This window comes from Harpegnathos saltator, unplaced genomic scaffold, assembly GCF_003227715.2.
Source record: "Harpegnathos saltator strain DR-91 unplaced genomic scaffold, Hsal_v8.6 scaffold86, whole genome shotgun sequence".
In the NCBI taxonomy this organism is placed as follows: Eukaryota; Metazoa; Arthropoda; class Insecta; order Hymenoptera; family Formicidae; genus Harpegnathos; species Harpegnathos saltator.
The window spans coordinates 590770-611834 of record NW_020230713.1 but is presented as its reverse complement, the minus strand read 5'-3'; the positions used below and the strand labels follow the sequence as shown (position 1 = coordinate 611834).

The following is a 21065-nucleotide window of genomic DNA, read 5'->3' as shown; positions in this document are numbered from 1 at the left end:
TAAGACAATCGATCGTGTAATTATATACCAAGGGCGTGTCGACTACAAAGTCCAAGAGTATCGGCATTGCCCTGACCTATCGGTGAGGTAATTAATTTCGTTTACGTTGGAGAATATCCGCTCGTGCTCGAAAGATGTTTTTCACGCTTAATATTCCACGACCTAATTTCTCCCCTCGTCCGAGGATATATTTCTCCGTCGGAAAGCTTTGGAGGAGGCGTTTCGCTGGAATTTCACGCGTTTAATGTGCGAGAGCGATGTTTGAAAAATTTATTTGCATTTGACGGCTCCTCAGAAGGATCATCCCTTTGTTCGTTGCTGTTCAATCGAACAAGGAGGAAACAAAGAAAAACACCAAAGGTTATTCCCGTGAGGATGTTCCCCCCAGGATAAAATTTAAAATAAATAAATGTTATTAATATCCGACGTGAACCCAAATTACGTGTATAGACACAATCTGAAAAATCAGGTGTTAAGAAAAAAGCGAGTACGCGAGTACGGAGTGCAGCTAGCAAGCGAAACTTGGTGAATATAATTACCGCGACTTATTGTAGTTTTCTCTTATCCGTGCGAGTGGAACATATCTTACATCTCGTTTGCTTCCATTTTACGTCATGTTTGTTATCTCATGTTTGGAATCTTCGAAGAAAATATCGCTAAACGATCGATAGAGAGAACAAGAACCTTTTATCGAGAATTTTTCCAAAGACTTTTTGGTCAATTTGTATCTCTCCGTAGAAGCAGATGTCCCGGATGTTATTAGCGAAAAAGCTCGCCTGTAGTATCGCGAAGTAATATCACCTTCGTGATTGACGAGCGACGTCAGCACTTCCATCGGCCGACATTGCATCGAAAGATTCCGGAGTATTAGCTTGGCAAGAAAGGGACAAAAGCTTTCTCCATCTGCCCGACGGAAATTGTCCCATCGACATACTTACGTGTCGATAGCGCGAGGTCATATAGTCGCGTAGCTTTCGGTGGCGAGATATCGCAATATTGCGTTAATAGTTGACGCGTCGGCAATCCAATGTCACTGATAAATATGACTGAACTTAGTAAAAACACGCGTTGCGCTATCGGATGTCACGGAATGCAATTATGTACTCCTAAATCATCGGTCGCGATACGATAATCCGACCGTGCGAGTGACGGCCTAATAGAAAATCCGAATATAGGATTTCCAACTCCGGTCCACTGACCCGGTTTCGTAACACCGCTGACATTCTGGGCCTATTAACGCGCTCGAATGTGCGCGACCGTCAATGTACGATAGTCGATAATTTTATCGGCTATTGTTTCGCGGCCAATTATTCTAATCAACGCGCGCTGCGGGGATTTCATAATCGACATTTACACCGTTCTATATCGCGATTAATGATATTGGGATTCCAATTACGACTTTTAATGAGCTCCGATAATTAACACCTCTTGATCGCCAGCTAGATCTACTGACGGTACTTGATGGTACTTCCGATCTCGTTTCATTCTGTCGATCAAATGCCTAAATTTTCAGACGCAATTGTAATTATAACGTGACTTGACGATGAGACTCGTCAATATCAGCGTCGACTACCCTGCCGAGCATTTAATAAACGTTACGTTATGTTATATTAATCCGAATTTTTGAAAAAGTGACGTTCGAGCCAAACCGCAAATTGACAATGTTACTCGAGTTTATCGCACAGTGCGCAACTGCTCGGTCATTCATTCACCGTTGACGGAGATCTCGAAAAGACGTCCCGCAGATTTCCACCGCGAAATACGTGAGAATACGTGAGATTATCCATAGAATAACCTTGGCACACATCGGCTGCTCGACTGCACGACCGGTGCAGCGCGTAGGTAAGCGCCACACGCACGTAAGCGCACACGAGGAAAGACACGAGCCGATCGCACTGCTTATGTAAGCTATTCATAAGCGGTGGTGTACACTCGACAACATCGCGTCGAGCACCATCGACGTCGCATACCGCAATATCCATAACGACAGACGAACGATAAACCAGTAGGAGTTATTAGCGCCAATACCGGATCGGCCGACTCGCGTGAGGAATCAAATGAAGAGTCTCATCGACTTCCTGCCGTTATAGCGTAATCATCGTAACGCGCGCGTCATCGTAATTAATAACGAAATAATCGGGACAGGTTCACCTTTACAAGACCGCCGAAAGCCGAGATAATGAAACGTTAAATTCAATGAGCTTGCGCGAGGTAATGAGCGCAAGGAACTGAGGCAATAATTACAGACGGCAAATATAATAATAACGGATATGAACGAGACGTGCGAGCACGGAGCGGGGGGGGAGGGAGGAGAGAGGAAGAAGCCGTCTCTCTAGTACACCGTGGAGCGGCAAAAAGCGCGGCAGTAATTGCGAGGATGCCGATGGGGGGACGACATCGTGACTGACGTGCGGACCGTTTCTTTTAAAGGAGCGAAAATTGTACGAACGTTACAAAGTGACTCGAATAAGGAGGAAGCCCTAATTTTCGCCACTGATTCGATCGTCCCATCCGAACGAACAGCTGATCGTAATTTCGCCGGTCATTCTACATTCTGGTCTCCGAACGGTTGCCAAATTTAATCGAGATTGTCTTCCCAGCGATTTCTTCCCATTTCACTCGCGACGTGACGTCATAATTGTTGTTTTTACTCGATGAACAAGAGCATGCATTCACGTCGAGGACGTGCGACGGACAGGGTCTCTCCGCGTTATTACGATTGAGAACGTGGGTCGAACCTGACGAGGTCTTAAGCTCGCCCACTCCTCTCTCTCTCTCTCTCTCTCTCTCTCTCTTATTTTTTGCATTCGCGAGAAACTACAGTCACCGATACGTGACGCGTGCACATGAACACACGAGGGAATGCAGGGGCGAACCGGTCCCATGGGACACGCGCGTCGGCATCGTCGGTCGGGGATTCTCGCGCGACCGCGATTCGGGGATCCGATGTAGGCTTCAGGTGAGCCAATCGTGCGAATAGGTATGACATGTGGGCGTTCGAGATGGCCTGTCCTCCGAGTCAGGTTGCACACGAACACAGTCGCAGTCGAGAGTCCGATCGTCGAGGGGAGAAAGTCGAGGAGCCTATTGACTCCTAATGTTGTTTCGATGTCGTGCTATCTTATCCGCTTCTTTCTTTTTAACCTCTCTTTTTAGTCCTCTCTTTTTAACCGCGATATTGCACTTACGTCGGAAATACTGCCCGTACGAAGTAACGAAATATACCAGCAATTATCAGTAACAAAACGGCGCGGCCGACGCGTCAAATTCTACAGTGACGAAACCTGTCGTTTTACGACGAAGAAGAAGAGGTACTATCAGATAAAGCTCTCGCGTTGTGAAAAACATGAGGAAAAAAAGAGAAGCCGTTGTAGCCACAGCGGAGAGAACTCCTTTCAGCAAAGAGGTGCTAGCCGAGAGATAACATCCGCGGTCTCGCGCGAGCGCGAGGCTGCGAGGGCAGCCTATTCAACAACGTGCAGCACGAGCGGACCGCTCGAAAAGCCGCGACGCAATTCGATAGCCACCGTCGTTCGCGTATCTCGCACGCGTAATGCTTTGGGAGATGCAGCACGTGCAACGTTACACCGGCTGCTTTGCATAAGCTTCCTGGCGAACCTCGAAATCTACATAGGCTGCGCGCAAGCGGCTCCTTTAAGCGCTCGCGAGACTACGCGAGAGCGTCCATTCGCGCCGTGTTCATCCATCGCGCATGAATCAGAGAGTGACTTGTCGTCAGGTGTAATTCGAATTTCACCGCCACGGACGCGCCGGCGGCGAACGTGCGCACCGGTGTCCTTTATCCGCTCCGCCATCGCGAGTCGCGCCACGTATTGACTTATATTGCGACGCGATCGCGCGTTCGTAATTCCGTATTTGGCAAAATCGGACGGCTCCATCCGCTCTGCGCCGTACTTGGCGAATTGCTCAATGCCGCGGTCGCTTCCACGTGAGATCTCGCGCTTTGATCTCTGAAAAATATATTTCTCTCTCTCTCTCTCTCTCTCTCTCTCCCCGTTTCTCTCCGATCTCCTCTTCCTCCTCCTACGTGGTGCGCGCGACGCGATGAATGTCGTACACGCGCCTTCTACGAGGGCGTCGTGAGCGGAATCGCGCTAAAAGTACCGGTATGAGAGGCCCCGCGATCGACTTGTCATGCCGTGAGCGGAGGCGGCGTTATTGTTCGCGAGAGACACGCAGCGTCGGTTCTTTTCTTCACGCGTGACTGCCCCTCCGCCCCGCCGGCTTCTCTTGATTCCTCGCCGAGTTTCCCTTTCATACGCAAAAGTGTTTTTCTACGTGCGAATAGTATGTGAATTAACGAGGGTCCGTTTTAGCGAGCGCTTCGTGTATTATCGCGAAGTTTCCTGCGTACTAATGCAGACGTAACGCGATGTATATGTCAGACAGTTCGTCCAATGGTTAAATAATTAGGAATGTTTGTGGTGTCTGTTAAAACTAACGGTGTTAATTCCGAGCAGTCACTCGTCGAAAAGATTTTGATTTCCGTGTTATCAGCGGGCTGATAGCGACTGCGCTATTTAGAGCCACTCGTCAGATCGTCCCAACAGCGTCGATTTGAGTGGAAAAGGAAAATAAATCACGTAGTCTCGTGCGATTAATCGATATAACATCATGTCGCGCCGAACGTGCGTTTGACTGGAGGACTTCCGTTACAACTATTACAGCCAGAGAGACTCGTGTGCGGGCATAAAGAATGACGATTGTGATGCAGCCTTGGCTTTCAAGCCGGAAATCACGTAACACTTTAGTTCCTCGCTACCCGAAGGGGGAAGTGTGTCTGTTACACGTCACTGAAATTAATATAGACACGGCTCGTCCTTTTCTACGAAAAAAAAAAAATGCCGATTACTTTATCACGCATACAAAAAGTCGTGCCGATTTTAGTCCCTCTCGATGTCAAGTCATGTCAGTATCAAGTTCTCAAGCGCAAAAACATGACATTTTATCATAACACTCGTATGTTCGTAAAATTCCCCAGTCTGCCTCACACAATTACGTTGTCTTCCCGTAAATCACGGGGACGGATCCTAACGTGGGAAAATTCGGTCGTGAAAGGGAATAGAACGTCGTCGTCGTCGTCGATGTCAGGTGCATAATGTATCTTCTCTTATAACCGATCGAATCAGTAAATTCCAAACAAGTCGAGTCGTCGGGAAACGGATATATGTCTACAGGGCTGTAACGAGGTGAATTGTCGCCCCGGGCAAAATGTTAATTTCGTGCTTCAACGCGCGCGCGCGTTGTGGTAAGGATAATAAAAACTTAATTTAATACTGTAGTCTCGAGAAAAAAAGCACTCGTAAACCGATCAAACGAGTGACGTTAGGAACGCGCATGCAAAGAGATTCCTCGAGATATCTCCTGAGACGCCAATTAAAAGAGTTGCGAGGATGAATGTTACAAGAAATGGAATTATCTCAAATTCATTTTAATCGTCGTTCTTTTGGCATGCCCGCTGCTACACGGGGCTTAACATCGCGCAGTTCCGAATGCCTGACAGATTTTTCGAGTGAAATCCCGCCGATCGAGGCACGGGGTTCAGCGAACCCGCGCGCGGTTCAGCTTCTCCAGGAACGCGTATATGTTAATGAGCCGGCGCGTGCTAGGAAATTTAAACCAAGCGGGGAATACGCCTGTCTCGGTACGATATGCGCACACGCGAGCGCACCGCGCGAGTGTGTTATTGCCGAGGATAATAGTAAAAAGGATGAAAAAAGGCGAAAACGAGAGGCTCGCCGGCATCCACTCGCGGTATTCGAGATCGCGGCCGCGAAATTTCGCTTCGCCGCGCGATACGCATCCCTTCGTCACGGGTATTCGCGGGCGAATATCCGCGTTAATTAAACGTCGGTGGCCGCGCGCGTTTTGCCGCGGCGACCATCGCGCTTCGGCTTCTCCAGCTCCAGCCTCGTTATGAATCTCCGCCTCGTTAATCGGGACTTCGGGAGTCCCTATCGCCGCGCCGCGCCGTCGATCCCCATCGAATTATCCAAATGAATCACGGCATTCCGCGGAAAAACTCTGACTAACATGTCTCTCTCGTTTTCTCTTTTGGCCTCGCGATCTCCGCGCGCGATGGGCAAGCAGGCAGGTCCACGGAAGACGCACGTCGCGCGTATTCGTGAGAATGACGTAACGCGAACGGAGGCGTATCGACGTCGGGTCTCGCCGCTACTTTATAAGGAGCACCTCCTCACTAACACCACGCGGCTTTCACTGTGGGCAAAACCTGTAATCCGCTATTCAAAGCGAGACCGCGCGTGATCGCGTAATGTCGCCGCAGTTCCGCGCTAATATAATCAGACGACCGTTCGATTGATAATTTCACTCTCGGCGCGCCGACGTCGGCCGGCCGTGGCGTCGCGAATTTGTCACTTCGAATGTACGCACACGACCGACATCCCGCCTTATCCCGCGTATGTCGCGTTGCAATCAGAGAGAGAGAGAGAGAGAGAGTGCGAGTCTCGCCGAATAAAGAGCTATTTCGTCAGTCGGGAACGCGAGTGTAAAAAGTGTCGCATTACTTGAAAAGATATCGCAAGCGTGACTCGTGTTGTTTTTAGTCGACTTCAATTGATACGCGACGCAGGCTCCTCGATGAATTCCTATGTTTCTCACGAGACTACTCGCTCGCCATGAGCTATTATCGCTTTCTCGGAGTAAACGCTCGCCGCCCGCGACTGGCGCGTGTCGCCTCTCGCCTCGAAATCTCGCGTTTGGCTTGAAGTTGCCAATTGCGCGGTGGCACTCCCGTTTGCCGCTCGATTGGTTCGATAAGTAACAACATTTGGAATTGGCCCTTTGACCTTGTCGAACGACGAAGGCGACAGCAATCACTCGCCCGTGTGTGTGGGTGGGGATGGTTGCGAAATACGAAAAAGATTCTTCCGACACTCGTCGCTCAGGCGTGTGTGTGCGAAATGCTGACTCACGGCGTGCATTTCTCATTATCGAGCAGCTGTATTTGCTCCTTTATTTCGTCGTTATCGCGTCCGCGACTCCGAATTCCGCCGCGAGGCATCGGCGTGGCACGCGTATATAATCGTAAAATACCATAAATTGTAATTAAAATATTATATTATAATTGATAAGTAAATTAGTAATAAATTATAATAAATTATAATTAAAATATAAATCACTTGTATAGTACTATATAATAGAAAATTTCACGAGGAATATCAGGCCGCAGGAGAGACGCCAAAGTTTTTTCACTGCACACGAAACTGCCGCGAGGGGTGGGAAACGAAGACTAGCGAGCGATCGGGTTCGATCGAGCGCATCTGATTTTGTTAATTCGCTCGTCGTAGATCATCTCGTCGGCCTCATCGTCTCTCGAATCGCGATACGTCGTCGACCCAGTTCCACCGCGGGCCGACGGTATTGTTAACGCGATTATGCGATTATGCAACTGCACCGTCACCGAGATTGTCGCCGGTCGTTTGTCCGGTTTGTCGAGTGCTCATTCGACGGAACGTACCGACTGCATGCAAATTAATCCCTCGCGAGGGGTATCCCTGGCGAAACTGCGCAATGCGAAATTGATATCTTTAAACCGGCGGTTATTAGTAGGCGATCACCTTGTGTCGATTGTTCGCTTCGCATGATCGATTGCAAAAGTAATCGGGGACGCGTTTGCCGATACTGAGACGTTTGTGTGTGTGAAGCATTCGCGTTAGATTACGCGATTGCTTCACGAAGAAATGGAAAATTGACTGGCCGCGCGGCTAAAGCGCTTCACCAGATCTCCGTGGTGAGACACGCGAAATGTTTCTCCAAGAGCCAACATGGCGGAACAGACCATGCCACGTTGCTCTCTTTCGTGAGTTTCGACGGAAGAAACATATGTCAAATATGCAGCCACGAGGAACAATACAATTTGAAGGAAGTGACACGTTGACCGACCGGGGCCATATGGCAAGCAGAACTGACCGCGCGCGCGCCCTACCATTCATTCTTCCGAGAAAGAAAGAACACTGCCCGTGGACAAGCGAAATTTCTCGAGGCGATTGCTCTTCTCTTTCATTCCGTCTGTTTTCTTTGCTTTTGCGACATTGTTGTTCGCGCAGAATAACCGCGCAAAACGCGACGAGAAAGCTGCGAGTGATCGTCAAACTCGAACACGAAAGTGCAAACGCCTGCGTGATAGGCTTGGCATCTGGCCGCTAAGATTTTTAATTATATTCGCATATACGTGTGTGCGCGCGCACCGTTAAAATTCATAATGGTCTTAATTAACATAGGAATTAAGGTTATTACAGGTCGGCGCGCGCTTGTACTATCTTATTTATTACAGCACAGGAATAAATTGCTATGCAATGTATTACCATAATAAAAAGATACATACGGAAAAAGAATTTCAGTTCGTATGGTAAAACGGGGACTGTACGAAAAGTCGATGAAGAGAAAAGGTACCTTTGTTATCGCAACGGGGAATGTTCGTCTGAACGAACGAACGAATCTCGCCGAGATAACTCGCAACAATAGACTGAATGGAAATCTCTGGCAAGAGATTCTTTTCGTTGCAGCGACCGAGTTTCCGTCGGTGATTTCCAGACGACAGAAAATCAATTATACACGAAACCGAGTTTCTTTCTTGCGTAGTATATATTTACTGTTGTACAACAAATTAACAAAACATTTATTATTTAATTAATTTTAACGATACACGGGACACCGATCGGGCTGGACATGGACGACGAGGCGGATCGCGAAAGCGTATTATTCACGAAAACGAAAACGAAAACGAAGGTGAAAATTATTCACATTTATGATAAATGTAGACTCCTCGGTATGTACAATCGAGAGAAGAGAGAAGAGATAAGAGGCACGTAAAGCGCCCCAATCGCGGTTAGTGCTGTGGGTAATGAAAGAAAGAAGAATAAAAAAGACAGGGAGTAGAAAACTAATTTAGTCGGGGGCCGCGGGGGAAGGCGAATTTGACGCGTTGCGATGATACTCGCGTGCCGTCGCGGTATAACCGCCCGTATTCCACGCATGTTGCACGCGTGTAGGTAAAGGTAAAGGTAACAGGCCTCGAGGCTGCCGACTCTCTCGTCTGCATAATGACATTGCCCGAGCTTCGGGCACGTGCCTCACGCGATCCTCATTATCTTCCGCCTCTCTCTCTCTCTCTCTCTCTCTCTCCCCCTCTCTCTGTTTCGCTATCACTTTCTTCCCTTTCGTTTTTGTTTTCACCGCGATTCGCACGTTGTTTCTGCTTCGTCAATTTTCGCAGATGATGAGAACAGCTGAAGGGGTCTTCGCGATCGCTCTTCGTGAAACGATATTGCGCTGCGCGATGCTTGCTTGAGGAATAACTAAAGATATTTCATTTATAAAAATTACACAGTGTATCGTGTGAAATTCTATGTTCCTTAGAGCATCTCGCTCTTAAGATCCCCCCCTTCCGATCGACGTGGTTCTTTTTTGTATCATCAAAACAGATTTATCAAGTACAGGTGAGATGTCAAGATCATCGAGATTTACAGACGGCAGTATCTCTGAATACTCTGTTTGAGAAATTTGACGTTTATGACCCTCAATTAATCAGCGCGGGAATAAATGTTGTGCAAGACTCGCGGCGAATCTTTGACCTTCACGTATGTGTGACAGTTACTACGTCACGCAACATTGTTCGAGGAACATCGTCGTTGTCATACTGTATCTATATCAGTGTCCAGCGCTTACCGCGAATTGATAATCAGTTTCGAGGTGTGGTAGATAGGTAGGTAGATAGGTAGGTAAGTAGATAGGTAGGTATGTGTCGGTGGGCGTCGAGTAAAACAAGGTGAGCCATAAAAGGTGAATAAGGGAAGACGATGAACGACGAGAGACGGGAGTTACGGTAGTGTCTCTACGTGTGTTTTACGCTTGATTCTCTTTCTTTCTCACGATAGGAACGGCAAGCGACGCGGCTGACGAACTTATCCAAGTGTTGCGAATGTCGTAGGTACAAATGACGTTACAAATGCCCGGTAATTTCAGTTGGTCGTAATTATGGGTGGGATACAAATTCATTGGATATTGCACGGTAATGCGAAACGAAAGATTAATAATGCCTCATAATGCCTCACAAAATACCGCTTGTTTCTTTCGCGCGCGCGCGCGCGCGCGCGCGTTATCATTCCGTGTTTTTATAGCAGCGACGATTTCGCACATCCTATAATTCATCCGGTTGGTTGTGACACACTCGCGATCGCTTTGAGCCGCCGCTTTAAATCTCCGCTTACAAGGGAGTCACAAGCGGGGCTCGCATAATCATCATATATCACGGCTTTACTGTGCCACAAATGGCAAACTTTCGCGACATTACGCTGTATATACGGCACGCACTTCGCGATTGGACATAACGGCGAATAAATTAATCCGTAGGAATGTCGAAGAAGAAACGAGAGAGAGAGAGAGAGAGAGAGAGAGAGAGAGAGATGAACGAATAAAGAAGAAAATACGGACGGGCGACGTTCGATCGGTCTCGACTTTCATTTCGCCAGCCGGAAGCGGCGAGGAAATTGAATCCTCATTTCCTCCGCGGCCGACACGCGTCGTAAGCACCGTTTTTATGCAGACGAACGTTATGCGCGAACAACGTTCGTTGAATGAGTCTGCCTGTTAGGTATGCACGAGGGATCGAGATTTCAAAGGCAAACGAGAAAAGAAAGCAAAACAATTCCTAAAACCTGTCGTAACAATGTGAAATATATAAAAGCGCAATGGACCGAATGGAACGACACTTGTACTTCTCCTGACGATCTTTTTCTCAGGTCGTCGCGAAAAATTGCGTTAATTCGCGCGACAATTTTTTCTCAGAGCGTCGTGAAGAACCTCATTCATTATATCGTTCTCACGCGGGCATTGTTGCCTTACGCAAAGCGATTTACGAAACGAGAGCTCGTTGCGAATCGCTATTAACCGTGTCGTGCGCTTATCACGTGGAAGCGACCGATGATAAGGAGAGACTACGCTTCCTGGAATATTAACGAGAGAAGCATTTGGCGCGATAAGAACGAGCTCACAAAGGAGAGGCAATTTCTCTCCGGAGAAATGGTCGGAGCGATGTATCTGTGACGCGTGTTGTGATACGCGTCAATTAGTAATTTCAATCAGCGCTGCTCCCGAGCAATAAGAACGAGCATCATTGATTCCGTTGTCTTCTCGCCTTGACTCGGCGTATATATCGCGCGCTTATTCTATTCTACATGGGCGAACGTCGCGTCGTGAAATCATTTGCATGCCATTCCGCCTAGACAATCTCGATGTCGCTGATATGCTCGCGATGCCTCCGGCGGTAAAAGGTCAATTGATAATCGTATGCCGACCGTTACTTTGGAAACAGCGCATACAACCGACCTGAAAAATTCGTCTTTAATGTTCAACATACAGAACGACTCACTTGTAATATTTTGGGATTCGTATTGCAACATATTTCTTTCACGAAACGCGAACGGTACCGTACGATATCGCGGACGCAAATAAACATATTAAGAATGCGGTGACATAACTAGGTGCAGTCGATTGACTCTCAACTACGTAATGTCATTTCTTGATCTTGTGCTGAAAATGTTAATTCCGCAATAGCAGATCCAAGAAACGACATTTCGATAACGCCATTCCTGACATTTCGCCTTGAAGGCTCACGGCTACGAGGTTTATCGGCGTTTGCTCGCCGAGACATCGCGTCGTGAAATAATTTCTATATTTAGTACTCACACACGGCACGCGGTCGCAGACGTTTCGACATGTACGATCGACGAATTCGAGAAAAGAAGGACGAGTCATCGCAACGCAAATCCAGGGAACGCGTCATGATTCGGTTGCCTGCTATTTCTTCGTTTTTCCGTGCGCGCAGCACTCCTGCGCTCGTGACTGAGTTCACCTCTTAAAGACACGAGCGCGAATGCAGTCGCACGATGAATCATGCGATACATGCCTGCTGCGCGCTGACATTTGTGCACCTTACTTTGAGCTTCTTCGTGGCGTACGCTTCTCAGGATGCATCGCGCTCCAAATATTTGGAGTAGAAAATGGAACCTGCTTGACCGTGTGCCCTGAGATAAATCTTCATTGCAGCAACGATCAAGTATAACGACGAAAATAAAGTACGGACGGTTGTAGGTGCGAGTAAATGTAAAGAAAATTTGCAACAAGAGATGTATCAATATGATTATTCACGAGCTTCCGAGCTTCGCGAATTGAAATAATACTGAAATATGGTCGATTTAAAGAATATCTAAGAAAGATTATTTACAAATTGAGAGAATCGAACTTCATTTACTGATACTTGATATTAGAAATTTTTCAAACAGGGTATTCAGAGACGAATTAAATTCTGCGCCGTCCTCGACGTAAATCTCGACGATCTTGACATCACCTGTTTTTGACAAACCTGTTTTGATGATACAGAAACGAACCATGCCGATCGGAAATAACGGAGCGTTTATAAGAACGTGAAATTCGAATCAGTGGGATTAGTTGTCTATGGTATAAAAGTTCAGGGCAAGGGGTCGCCCTGAAATTCAATTTCCCGCGAGACTCAACTCCCGTTCGCGCCGCGGGGATTGCATGCGATTGTAATCGCATTACATTTTTCAGGAATGATAAACGAGACCAAGCTCACATGAATATTTACGGCCGAGGATATATGGGAGAGATTACGCCACTGGTGGTAATGGCACATTGTGCGGACCTTAGAGCGTTCGTAGATTAGGTAGCATCGGATGTGAGAGCTCGCTGCTCCCAATCATATGCATGAGACCGCAACGGGAGGTCGGATTTCGATTCAGTCTTCTACGAAACAAGATTCCTCCAGTTCGCGCTGAATCTTTGTCCGTATATCATTAGAATCATTATACACTTCGAACTCATCTTTTTACACAACCGGATCACTTTCTTATTGGCTGTTTCGATAGATACGAAACATTTCCATACGTTGGAACCGAACGCGAAAAAAGAATGGCTGGCTTGGTTCAGCGAAGCTGTAGATCGATGGACAGAAAATTCAATGTCACGACTAAGCGGATTTGTTCGTGCAGCAAAGAAATCACGTACGAAGGTAATTTTCGAACCTTTAGTAAATTGCTTAAAATCGCGGCAAATTCTTGTATCTTGTATTTCTATATGGTTTAATTAATTTGTGAAAACTTACGAATTTTGCCAACATGATTGCTATAATATAAAAAAAACTGACCGCCCGTATATATACACGGCTGTAGATTTGCTATCGCGATTTTCAGATCTAAAAGGCAGATCCTCTCTTTCCGTGTCGGTTATTGCCTCGGTGCTGTACTTCTTTGAATTCTCGGCTATCAAGATCTCGCGGGCGCCCAAGTGTAAACTTGTTCATTGAGGAAGGCCATGAAAGGAGAACATCGCGTAGCGATAGTAGATCAAACCCGCGGATTACAAAAGTATTAATCAGGGCGGCACGGGAGTGACGAGTCGCCCACGCGCGTAATACATCGCAGTCACATCGATGACTTAATCGCCGGTATCGCTAATCCTGCATCCTCCACGTAGTGCCCAATGACACATGAGTACATCGATCGTTTCCGAAACGCGAAGGAAGCCTGACGATACAAACTGAATGAGAAATATGTAAAATACAGCGGAATACAACGGAGTGCTGCAAACGATAAATATCACGGACGAAGGAACATAATGGAGCTACCTAAATAAACCCAATACGATGGCCAAGTCGATAGCCGGTACAATCTTGTATCTGGAGATTCTTGGTCGATCTTTCAAGTCCTCCGTGGAATCTACAGAGCCAACATAGAACCAAAATTTCGACAGGGAAGAGTTCATGATTTCACCTCGTCTCGCTGAGCGGGACACGGGAAATCTAATTTCAGTCTCGAGCAAATGACGTTTGCTCCAAAAGTATCTTTTACGCGAGATCTCAAGAAAGATCCTTGTAATTTCTTTCTCACGTAATACGATGTACGATTCCATGCGACAATGGACGATGGAACTCGGGATTGTACTCGGGACACGCAGGAATCGGTTGTTGTTGTTGTTGTTGTTCAACCGATCAGGTTCTATTTCGGGGAATTCATGGCGATCGAGTGCGTTAATCCTCGTGAACGTTGAATTAACGAGGGCGCGCTCGCGCTCGTAAAACTTGCACCGAGCTTGCCTAAATATAAAATCGTCCACGTTACGCCTCCCGTAAGGCAGCAGGCTTCCTGAGGCTCTCCACGACGACGGCCGACATTTCGTCGTTAACGTGATGACGTTCTCGTTAAAGGAAAGACCGGTGTAACATGTACGTACGCAAGGCGTACGAACATTTTCGGATTCTAATATCGTAAACATTTATTTGCGCGCGCTACCAAATACACCGATTTTCCCGCGGTTTTTAACGATACGCGCGACGTCGACTGTCACTCCATTGCACGTCGCTTCCAAGGATTAACTCAAGTGTAACTTCCCCGAGGGACTATCGCTCGTTACTAGAATACCCGCGATAAAACTCGAGTGCATTCCGTCTTGTTTTGCCGGGCAGAATTCATATCTTTTGTGCTTGGAAGTTAAGATATAGAAACGGTAAGATATAGAAGAAAAGATATAGATAGTCAAAACGGGACGCGTATTCTGAGTCAGGCTCCTACAGGATTTCAACGAGAGTTCGATACGTACGGTTTTTCGGCGATTTATTAATGAAAAGTGTCAGATTGTTTGTTGAAAATGTGTTGCTATCGTAAGTATCCCATCGGAGATATCAAGATTGAGCAAATTCCAAATATTTTGTCGTATTTTCTTCTTTTATAAAAAAGTAAACGGGTTAACCGTGCAAGGGATCAAATACGGCTTGTCGGTTTGCGTAGAGAAAAGTAATCGTCTCTTATTTGAGGTGTATTAACGCAACACCTTCTTCCGTATCCGTTTCCTCAGGAACTCCCGTGTGTATTATCGGATTGCGTTAGTTTCTTTGAAGTCTGATGAGTAATATTCTCCTTTATGAGACATTAGTAATCGCTTATTTTTCCTCACTGGTATCGCGCGGTATCGCGAAACCGCACACTTTCTCAGATACTCCCAGCTTACCGCAACGCGTTTGCCCGTGGGAATTTAATTCCGGACTCGAATCGCTAACTTTGATCAGAACGAGACACGAAGATCGACTTCTCGATGCAATCTTCAAACCGATATACGGTTATGTTTGCAAGGAAACCTTGATTTAGCCAGCGCTAACGAGATACGTTTCAAAACGTACGAATTATCGTATCTTGCGTCTCTACCGAGGTGTTCGATTGACGGAGGTGATCGGTTTGCCGGCGACGCGCGCGTCCAGATTCAACGGCAGGTTGCGTGAAGTTGCAGCAAGCACAACTAAGCGTTTACGAATGCAACAAGCAAAAAAGAAAACCCACCATCCACGGCCGTATTTGTCACGATACGCCGACACGGCGAATCCGAACATAGACCTCTCCTCCTTGTGATACACCGCATAGTGTTTCGTCTCGATGTTGAAGCCATCGGCGGAGTGCCAAAACGGCAGCTCGACGGCGGCCAGGCCGATGAGGCAGCAGAGAAACTTCGTCAACCGCATCTCATCCACCGGACCGACGTGCCACGTGATGAGCGCACTACGAACACTCTGTCACCGTGTCGAGTCACTTTCATATATGAGAACCGATCGTGGAAATCGCGAGGAAGACGCGGCGCACACGCGACACGCGGTGGACGCGGTCGGGAGCGACGATCGGCTGGGTCCGTATTAACGTTTATTACGTGGACAGCCGTGCGCGCGCGCGCGCGCGAGTTAGCCGGTAGCAGCAGCTGCACCAGCCGACGACATGTGTGTTCCCCACGAGGCCCTCGAGTCGCGACAGGGAAAGGACGACCGGGAGGGAATGAACGCCGATGGATGCTTGACGGACGACCGCGGACAGACTGAGTGGAGCACGGTTCTTTCGGGTAGTCTTTGCTCACTCCGGCTCTCCGAGGGCCGGAGAGACTCCCACCCACGGCGCTGTGCCGGGGCATTCTAGCAGTGGCACCGCCACCACGTCCGGCGCGCACCGGCGATTTAGGCCTGCTCTACGATACGTGTTGTAAGCTGTAAGCCGTAAGAACTGATCGATTATAGCCGATTATTTTTCTAACAATCGACTGTGACTCGCCAATTCTTACGGCTTACAACTTACGGCACATATTGTGGACATCAGGCCTTAGACACCTTCGCGCCTTTTCGCGGCAAACCGATCGCTATCAATCGCCGACTTTGACGGGGACAGACGATGTTTCACGCACTGGAGGCACTAGCGGCCAAAAATGACCGGTTCGTAATTTACATGTTGCGCAATATAAAAAACAATAAATGAACGCTTTCGCCATTTGCACAACGCGTTTCTTTTAAAAACCTTTTTGAAAACCTTCGTCACTTCGATCGCTTCGTATCGAAATAGCTCGTGTTCATCGTCGGTGAGCCTAATGTTGATGTTTTCTACGATATTCAGAGTATCGTTTTCACGCGAACGCGAAAGAGTATTTTTTGCAAGATCGCGGAATATCGAAGAACGAGATCTTTCGTACGTCGAAAAAGATTGAATAAAATCGAGTCAGATAAACAATCTGCACGTAGGAATGTCGAATAGAAATCGCTCGGCGTTTGTAACCGGCCATTCCGATAGATGTTCAATTTTTCGCGACTGATTGAATCAAATTTCGTTACGATGAGTTCGCGAAACACACGTATATCTGACGAAATTCCGCGCGAGACTTTGGCTTTTTAGCGAGTCGGGAGCAACTAGCTGAATTCTGAGCTACCATAACCTGATAAGCACACGAAACTTCGTTCGGTATTTCGCGGTGATTTATTTCGTGAGATATTCTCTTTTAGGCTTTTCAGTGGCACGTCATCGCGATAAACATATGACACTTACCTTCGGCATTCCCGGCGACGATGATTCACACATCGAATTCACTTTCTGCGTGATTAAAATCAGAGAAAACTTTTCGAACGTCCATCCATACGGCTTGATCCGCTCCAAAAGGACATGTATAAGGGTGAACGTTGCAACAGCGGCGATTTTGAAAGTATCGATATCGATAACAATCGATTCGATATCGACTTGCAGCGTGTACGATTGTAAAGGATGATAACTATATGACGCGAAGTAGTTTTAGAAAAATATATCAATAATATTGTGACTTACTATATCGTAGATATATATTTATACTTATGAAATATCTGGAAGCTAATAAATTATATATAGATTCGTGAGAAAATATATTATATATTTTTATGAAACATATATATATATATTATTTTCCTATAGTTATCATTTTTACGAATTTGACACCAAATATCTCGCGAAGGAGTTATTAAACAGTAAGTAATATAAATATTATTCAACAGTGATGAATTTAGTTAAGTATTTTTCACAAAAGTAACTGTGAGTGCCATCTCGTGACGTTGATGCTCAAGCTGATACCCAGAGTAACTAACATAGAAACGCTGCATGATTCACTAGCATGTGGTTCAACACAAAATACCAATATCATGTTGGCTCTACTGTTCGTTATATATATATATATATATATATATATATATATATATAAACTAACCTAGTATAACCTGTGTACTTGTTTTGAAGTCGTCTGTATTTACTCTTAAAATGTATGCATCCTATACAGAAAGTGGTTGCTCTAAAAATCGACGATTGTTCACTTAAAAACTTGTGTGCACTTAACATTTGTATAGAGAAATTAGATATACAATTTCTAAGAAAAAAAGAAAGAAAGAAAATACGTATTTGTGAATAATGGAAATGGAATTTGACGTGGAATCGCGTTCGTTGATAACATCAGCACATGAAGAAGAAATTTCAGATACAAGTGACTTAAAACTTGTAATTAATGGAAATCAAGAGCAACTAGGAGCCGTATTATTGGAGACTGAAGATTCTTGTGATACAAAGAGTACAGAAATTTCTTTGGAATTAAATGCTACTCAAATTCCATACAATACTAATCTTCAGATTCCTTCACAATCTGATGTAAGTAATATATATATTTAAGCAATAATATTTTACACTTGTATATTAGAAATGAAAGATATTATGGATATTCTTCCAATATAAATATATATTTAACCATTTATTATAGAATCATTCGAAAGAATCAGAAGAATTAAGAAATCTCAAGGTATTCGAAATAACAGAAAATAATATAGTTGTAAATACCACAAAGTCAGAAAACAACACAACAAATACAAATTTAGAAGATACAGAATCAACAGATATTCCTTGCTTACAATATGATTGGTCTGTTGCATCAAAATTATTATATGTAGCTACTGAGGAATATCAGCCTACAGAATCATGTGAAAATTTTACAAAAGGATGTCAGTGGTCTCCGGATGGAACTTGTTTACTTGTACCGTCGGAAGATTTTGGGATACGTATTTATGAGCTTCCCAGAGAATTTTATTCTGAGAAAGTACCATCTAGTTTTGTACAGGCCAACTTTACATCCGCTCTAACAATTAAAGAAGGGGGTCTTATATATGATACTTGTTGGTATCCCTTTATGAGTACATGGGATCCCACAACATGTTGCTTTCTTAGCACTAGTAAAGAGAGTCCTGCTCATTTGTGGGATGCAATTACAGGAGAATTACGTGCAACATATCGTGCATACAACCAGTTTAGTAATATTTATAAAACTAAAATTTTTATATCCACCTTTGCCTTCTTATTTGAATGCTGTCTCTGTTTACAGAGTTGACGAAATAGAAGCATCTATCAGCATTCAATTTGTGAATTCAGCAAGTGAGATATGGTGTGGCTTCCAAAATGTTGTGAGAACTTTTGATACAAATCGTCCTGGACGGCAGACAAACGATATATTTTTTAAACATTCTTTCCCAAACATGGGTGGATTAGTCTCATGTATTCGTGAGAATCCATATATGCCAGGTCTCGTTGCTCTTGGCTCATATTCTAAATGTATTGGTATGTATTTCTGCAATATTTTGCATATATTTTAATTACGTTTATTTGTTATTATTTACAACTCATTTTTTCCTGTACCTCAAGGTTTATACAAAGATGGTCCAATATGTGTTTTTGCAACTGCTAGTGGTGTAACGCAAGTGGAATTCAGCTCTTGTGGAACAAAACTATACTCTGGTGTTCGGAGAAACAGCGAATTCTTGTGTTGGGATCTTCGCAATCCTGGGACTGTTCTTTATTCTATGGAAGGGAGGCAATCGGATACCAATCAAAGAATAACATTTGCAATTACACCTGACCATAAACATATAGTCTCTGGTAAATTTAGCATAAGATAATGAAATTTATTATAAGTATATAATATAATGTACTTCGCACATTAATTATTATTTTATAGGTGGCACTGATGGGAGTATCACTGTATGGGAATTACCAGACAGTATTACGACAGATAATGATGAATATTTAAATCCGAAATATAGAATTAGACTGTCTAAAGATTGCATAAATGGAATAAGCTTACACAAACATTTACCTGTACTAGCAACTAGTTCTGGACAGAGAAAATGTGGTATTGAAAATATGCATAGAGACAATAGTGTGAGATTATGGTGGGCTTCTTGATAACGTTTTGTTAATTAAAATAAAAATATTTGTATATAATGTAAAATAATATATTCACACATATAACTGTAAGCGGAATATTGAAACATTTCATGATTTTTTCTTTAGTAATCATTTTATTTTTTCTTGTTGCGAGGAGAAAGATTGTAATTTGTTTTTAAATAAGTGTAACTGAAGTACTATAAGTAATGCAAAAATGCTTCGACTATACAAAATGAGAAAATGTCACGGAAACTAAAATAGTATTTTTATACCAGTCAACTTCGTTCTAACTTAATTCGTCTGCTTCGTATGGATGGGTGCGTGTGTGCGTGCGTGTATGCGTGTGTATATTAAAATATAAATATAAATTTTCAAAATATAATAACATTTATGTAGAAAATGAAATTAATTTTTTATACAAGGCCTCAAATTGTAATTATCATCGAGTTTTCGTAAGGTAATCGATATCAAGGATGCGAACACGGCTGCACCGAAAATGCACCTCGATTCGTTTTCGCTAGCTATATGTGGAATTGTGCATTCAAGCGGACATTCTTGCATCCGAGGGAATAGCGTAATACCGGTATTATGGATGCACCCTTTGAAAGCATCGGCAGTCGGTTTCCTAAAATTCCGCGAGGTAATGTTGCAGAAAATATTTCTGTCGCATACGATAACGCGCGATTATTTCGGAAGAAATGTTATTCGTCCATACACAGATGTTGCTATCGATAGGTGGATTATCAAATATCCGTGCGTCTTTTAATAATCTTCGATAAGTGAAAGAAATTCTAGACGGCAAGCGTGCAGCCAAAAACAAAATCACTCAATGTGCAGCGGAACAGATATAATAGTTAATATATTCTTGGAGATTCTATTATTTCGCCATGTTCACAGCGAGCGCAAAAATATTTATACATCTCATCTCTTTGGAAAATATATGGACAGAATTTTCGTTGAATAATATATCATAGTATCTATCATCAATATATCATCATGCTAAAGCCAAAATTTATACGATTAATTTATGGTTATTTAATGATTATTTAATGGTTATTTAATGATTATTTAAGTCTCTTAAATTTTTTATCACACGAGAAAAGGTAACTGACCCAAGACAGCTGACACAGGTTGAATGAGTGCAATTTATTTCTTTCTGGCTATTCCCTTTAAAAATATCGTGTGTGAAAGTTTCACATTATTATAATAGACAAATACACCACTTACAATTTTGAATTCTCCTTGAAGGCAATAATTGAACATAATATAGTGTTTAATCTATGTTGAAATGTACGGGTAAAAATAACGTGATATATAGAGTAATAAACAACAAATAACAATTATAAATAGCAACATTAATAAAAGTAGGGAGTAGCTCGAAAACATGATGAATTTATTTGGCAATAAACATTTACGTTCAACAGGAAAAATAACAGAAGTTCAATAAATGTGTAGAAAAAAGTCATCATGCAGCTAAAT

General features: G+C 44.3%; 2 protein-coding genes across 3 annotated transcripts in view; one reads left to right on the top strand and one right to left on the bottom strand.

Moving 5' to 3' along the window:
- if (integrin subunit alpha inflated) overlaps positions 1–15925 on the bottom strand; it is a 62790-nt gene extending 46865 nt beyond the window's left edge. For both annotated transcript variants that reach the window (XM_011147374.3, XM_011147375.3), the window contains exon 1: positions 15393–15925. In XM_011147374.3, the coding sequence (XP_011145676.1) occupies positions 15393–15571 (179 nt within the window). In that variant the 5' untranslated portion in view covers positions 15572–15925. The remainder of the gene's footprint in view (positions 1–15392) is intronic.
- Positions 15926–17615: 1690 nt separating this feature from the next.
- On the top strand, positions 17616–19926 carry WDR79 (Telomerase Cajal body protein 1 homolog). The gene is made up of 5 exons (XM_011147372.3): positions 17616–18023; positions 18133–18671; positions 18748–18980; positions 19065–19298; positions 19378–19926. Exons 1-5 carry the CDS (start codon positions 17790–17792, stop codon positions 19602–19604), a joined length of 1467 nt encoding a protein of 488 aa, XP_011145674.1. The 5' UTR covers positions 17616–17789; the 3' UTR covers positions 19605–19926.
- Positions 19927–21065: the final 1139 nt, after the last annotated feature.

Coding starts and splice junctions, on each gene's coding strand:
- WDR79 (XM_011147372.3), top strand. CDS start 17,790: ATGGAAATGGAATTTGACGTGGAATCGCGTTCGTTGATAACATCAGCA. Junction 18,672..18,747: donor ACATATCGTGCATACAACCA/GTTTAGTAATAT, acceptor CTCTGTTTACAG/AGTTGACGAAATAGAAGCAT. Junction 18,981..19,064: donor CTCATATTCTAAATGTATTG/GTATGTATTTCT, acceptor CTGTACCTCAAG/GTTTATACAAAGATGGTCCA.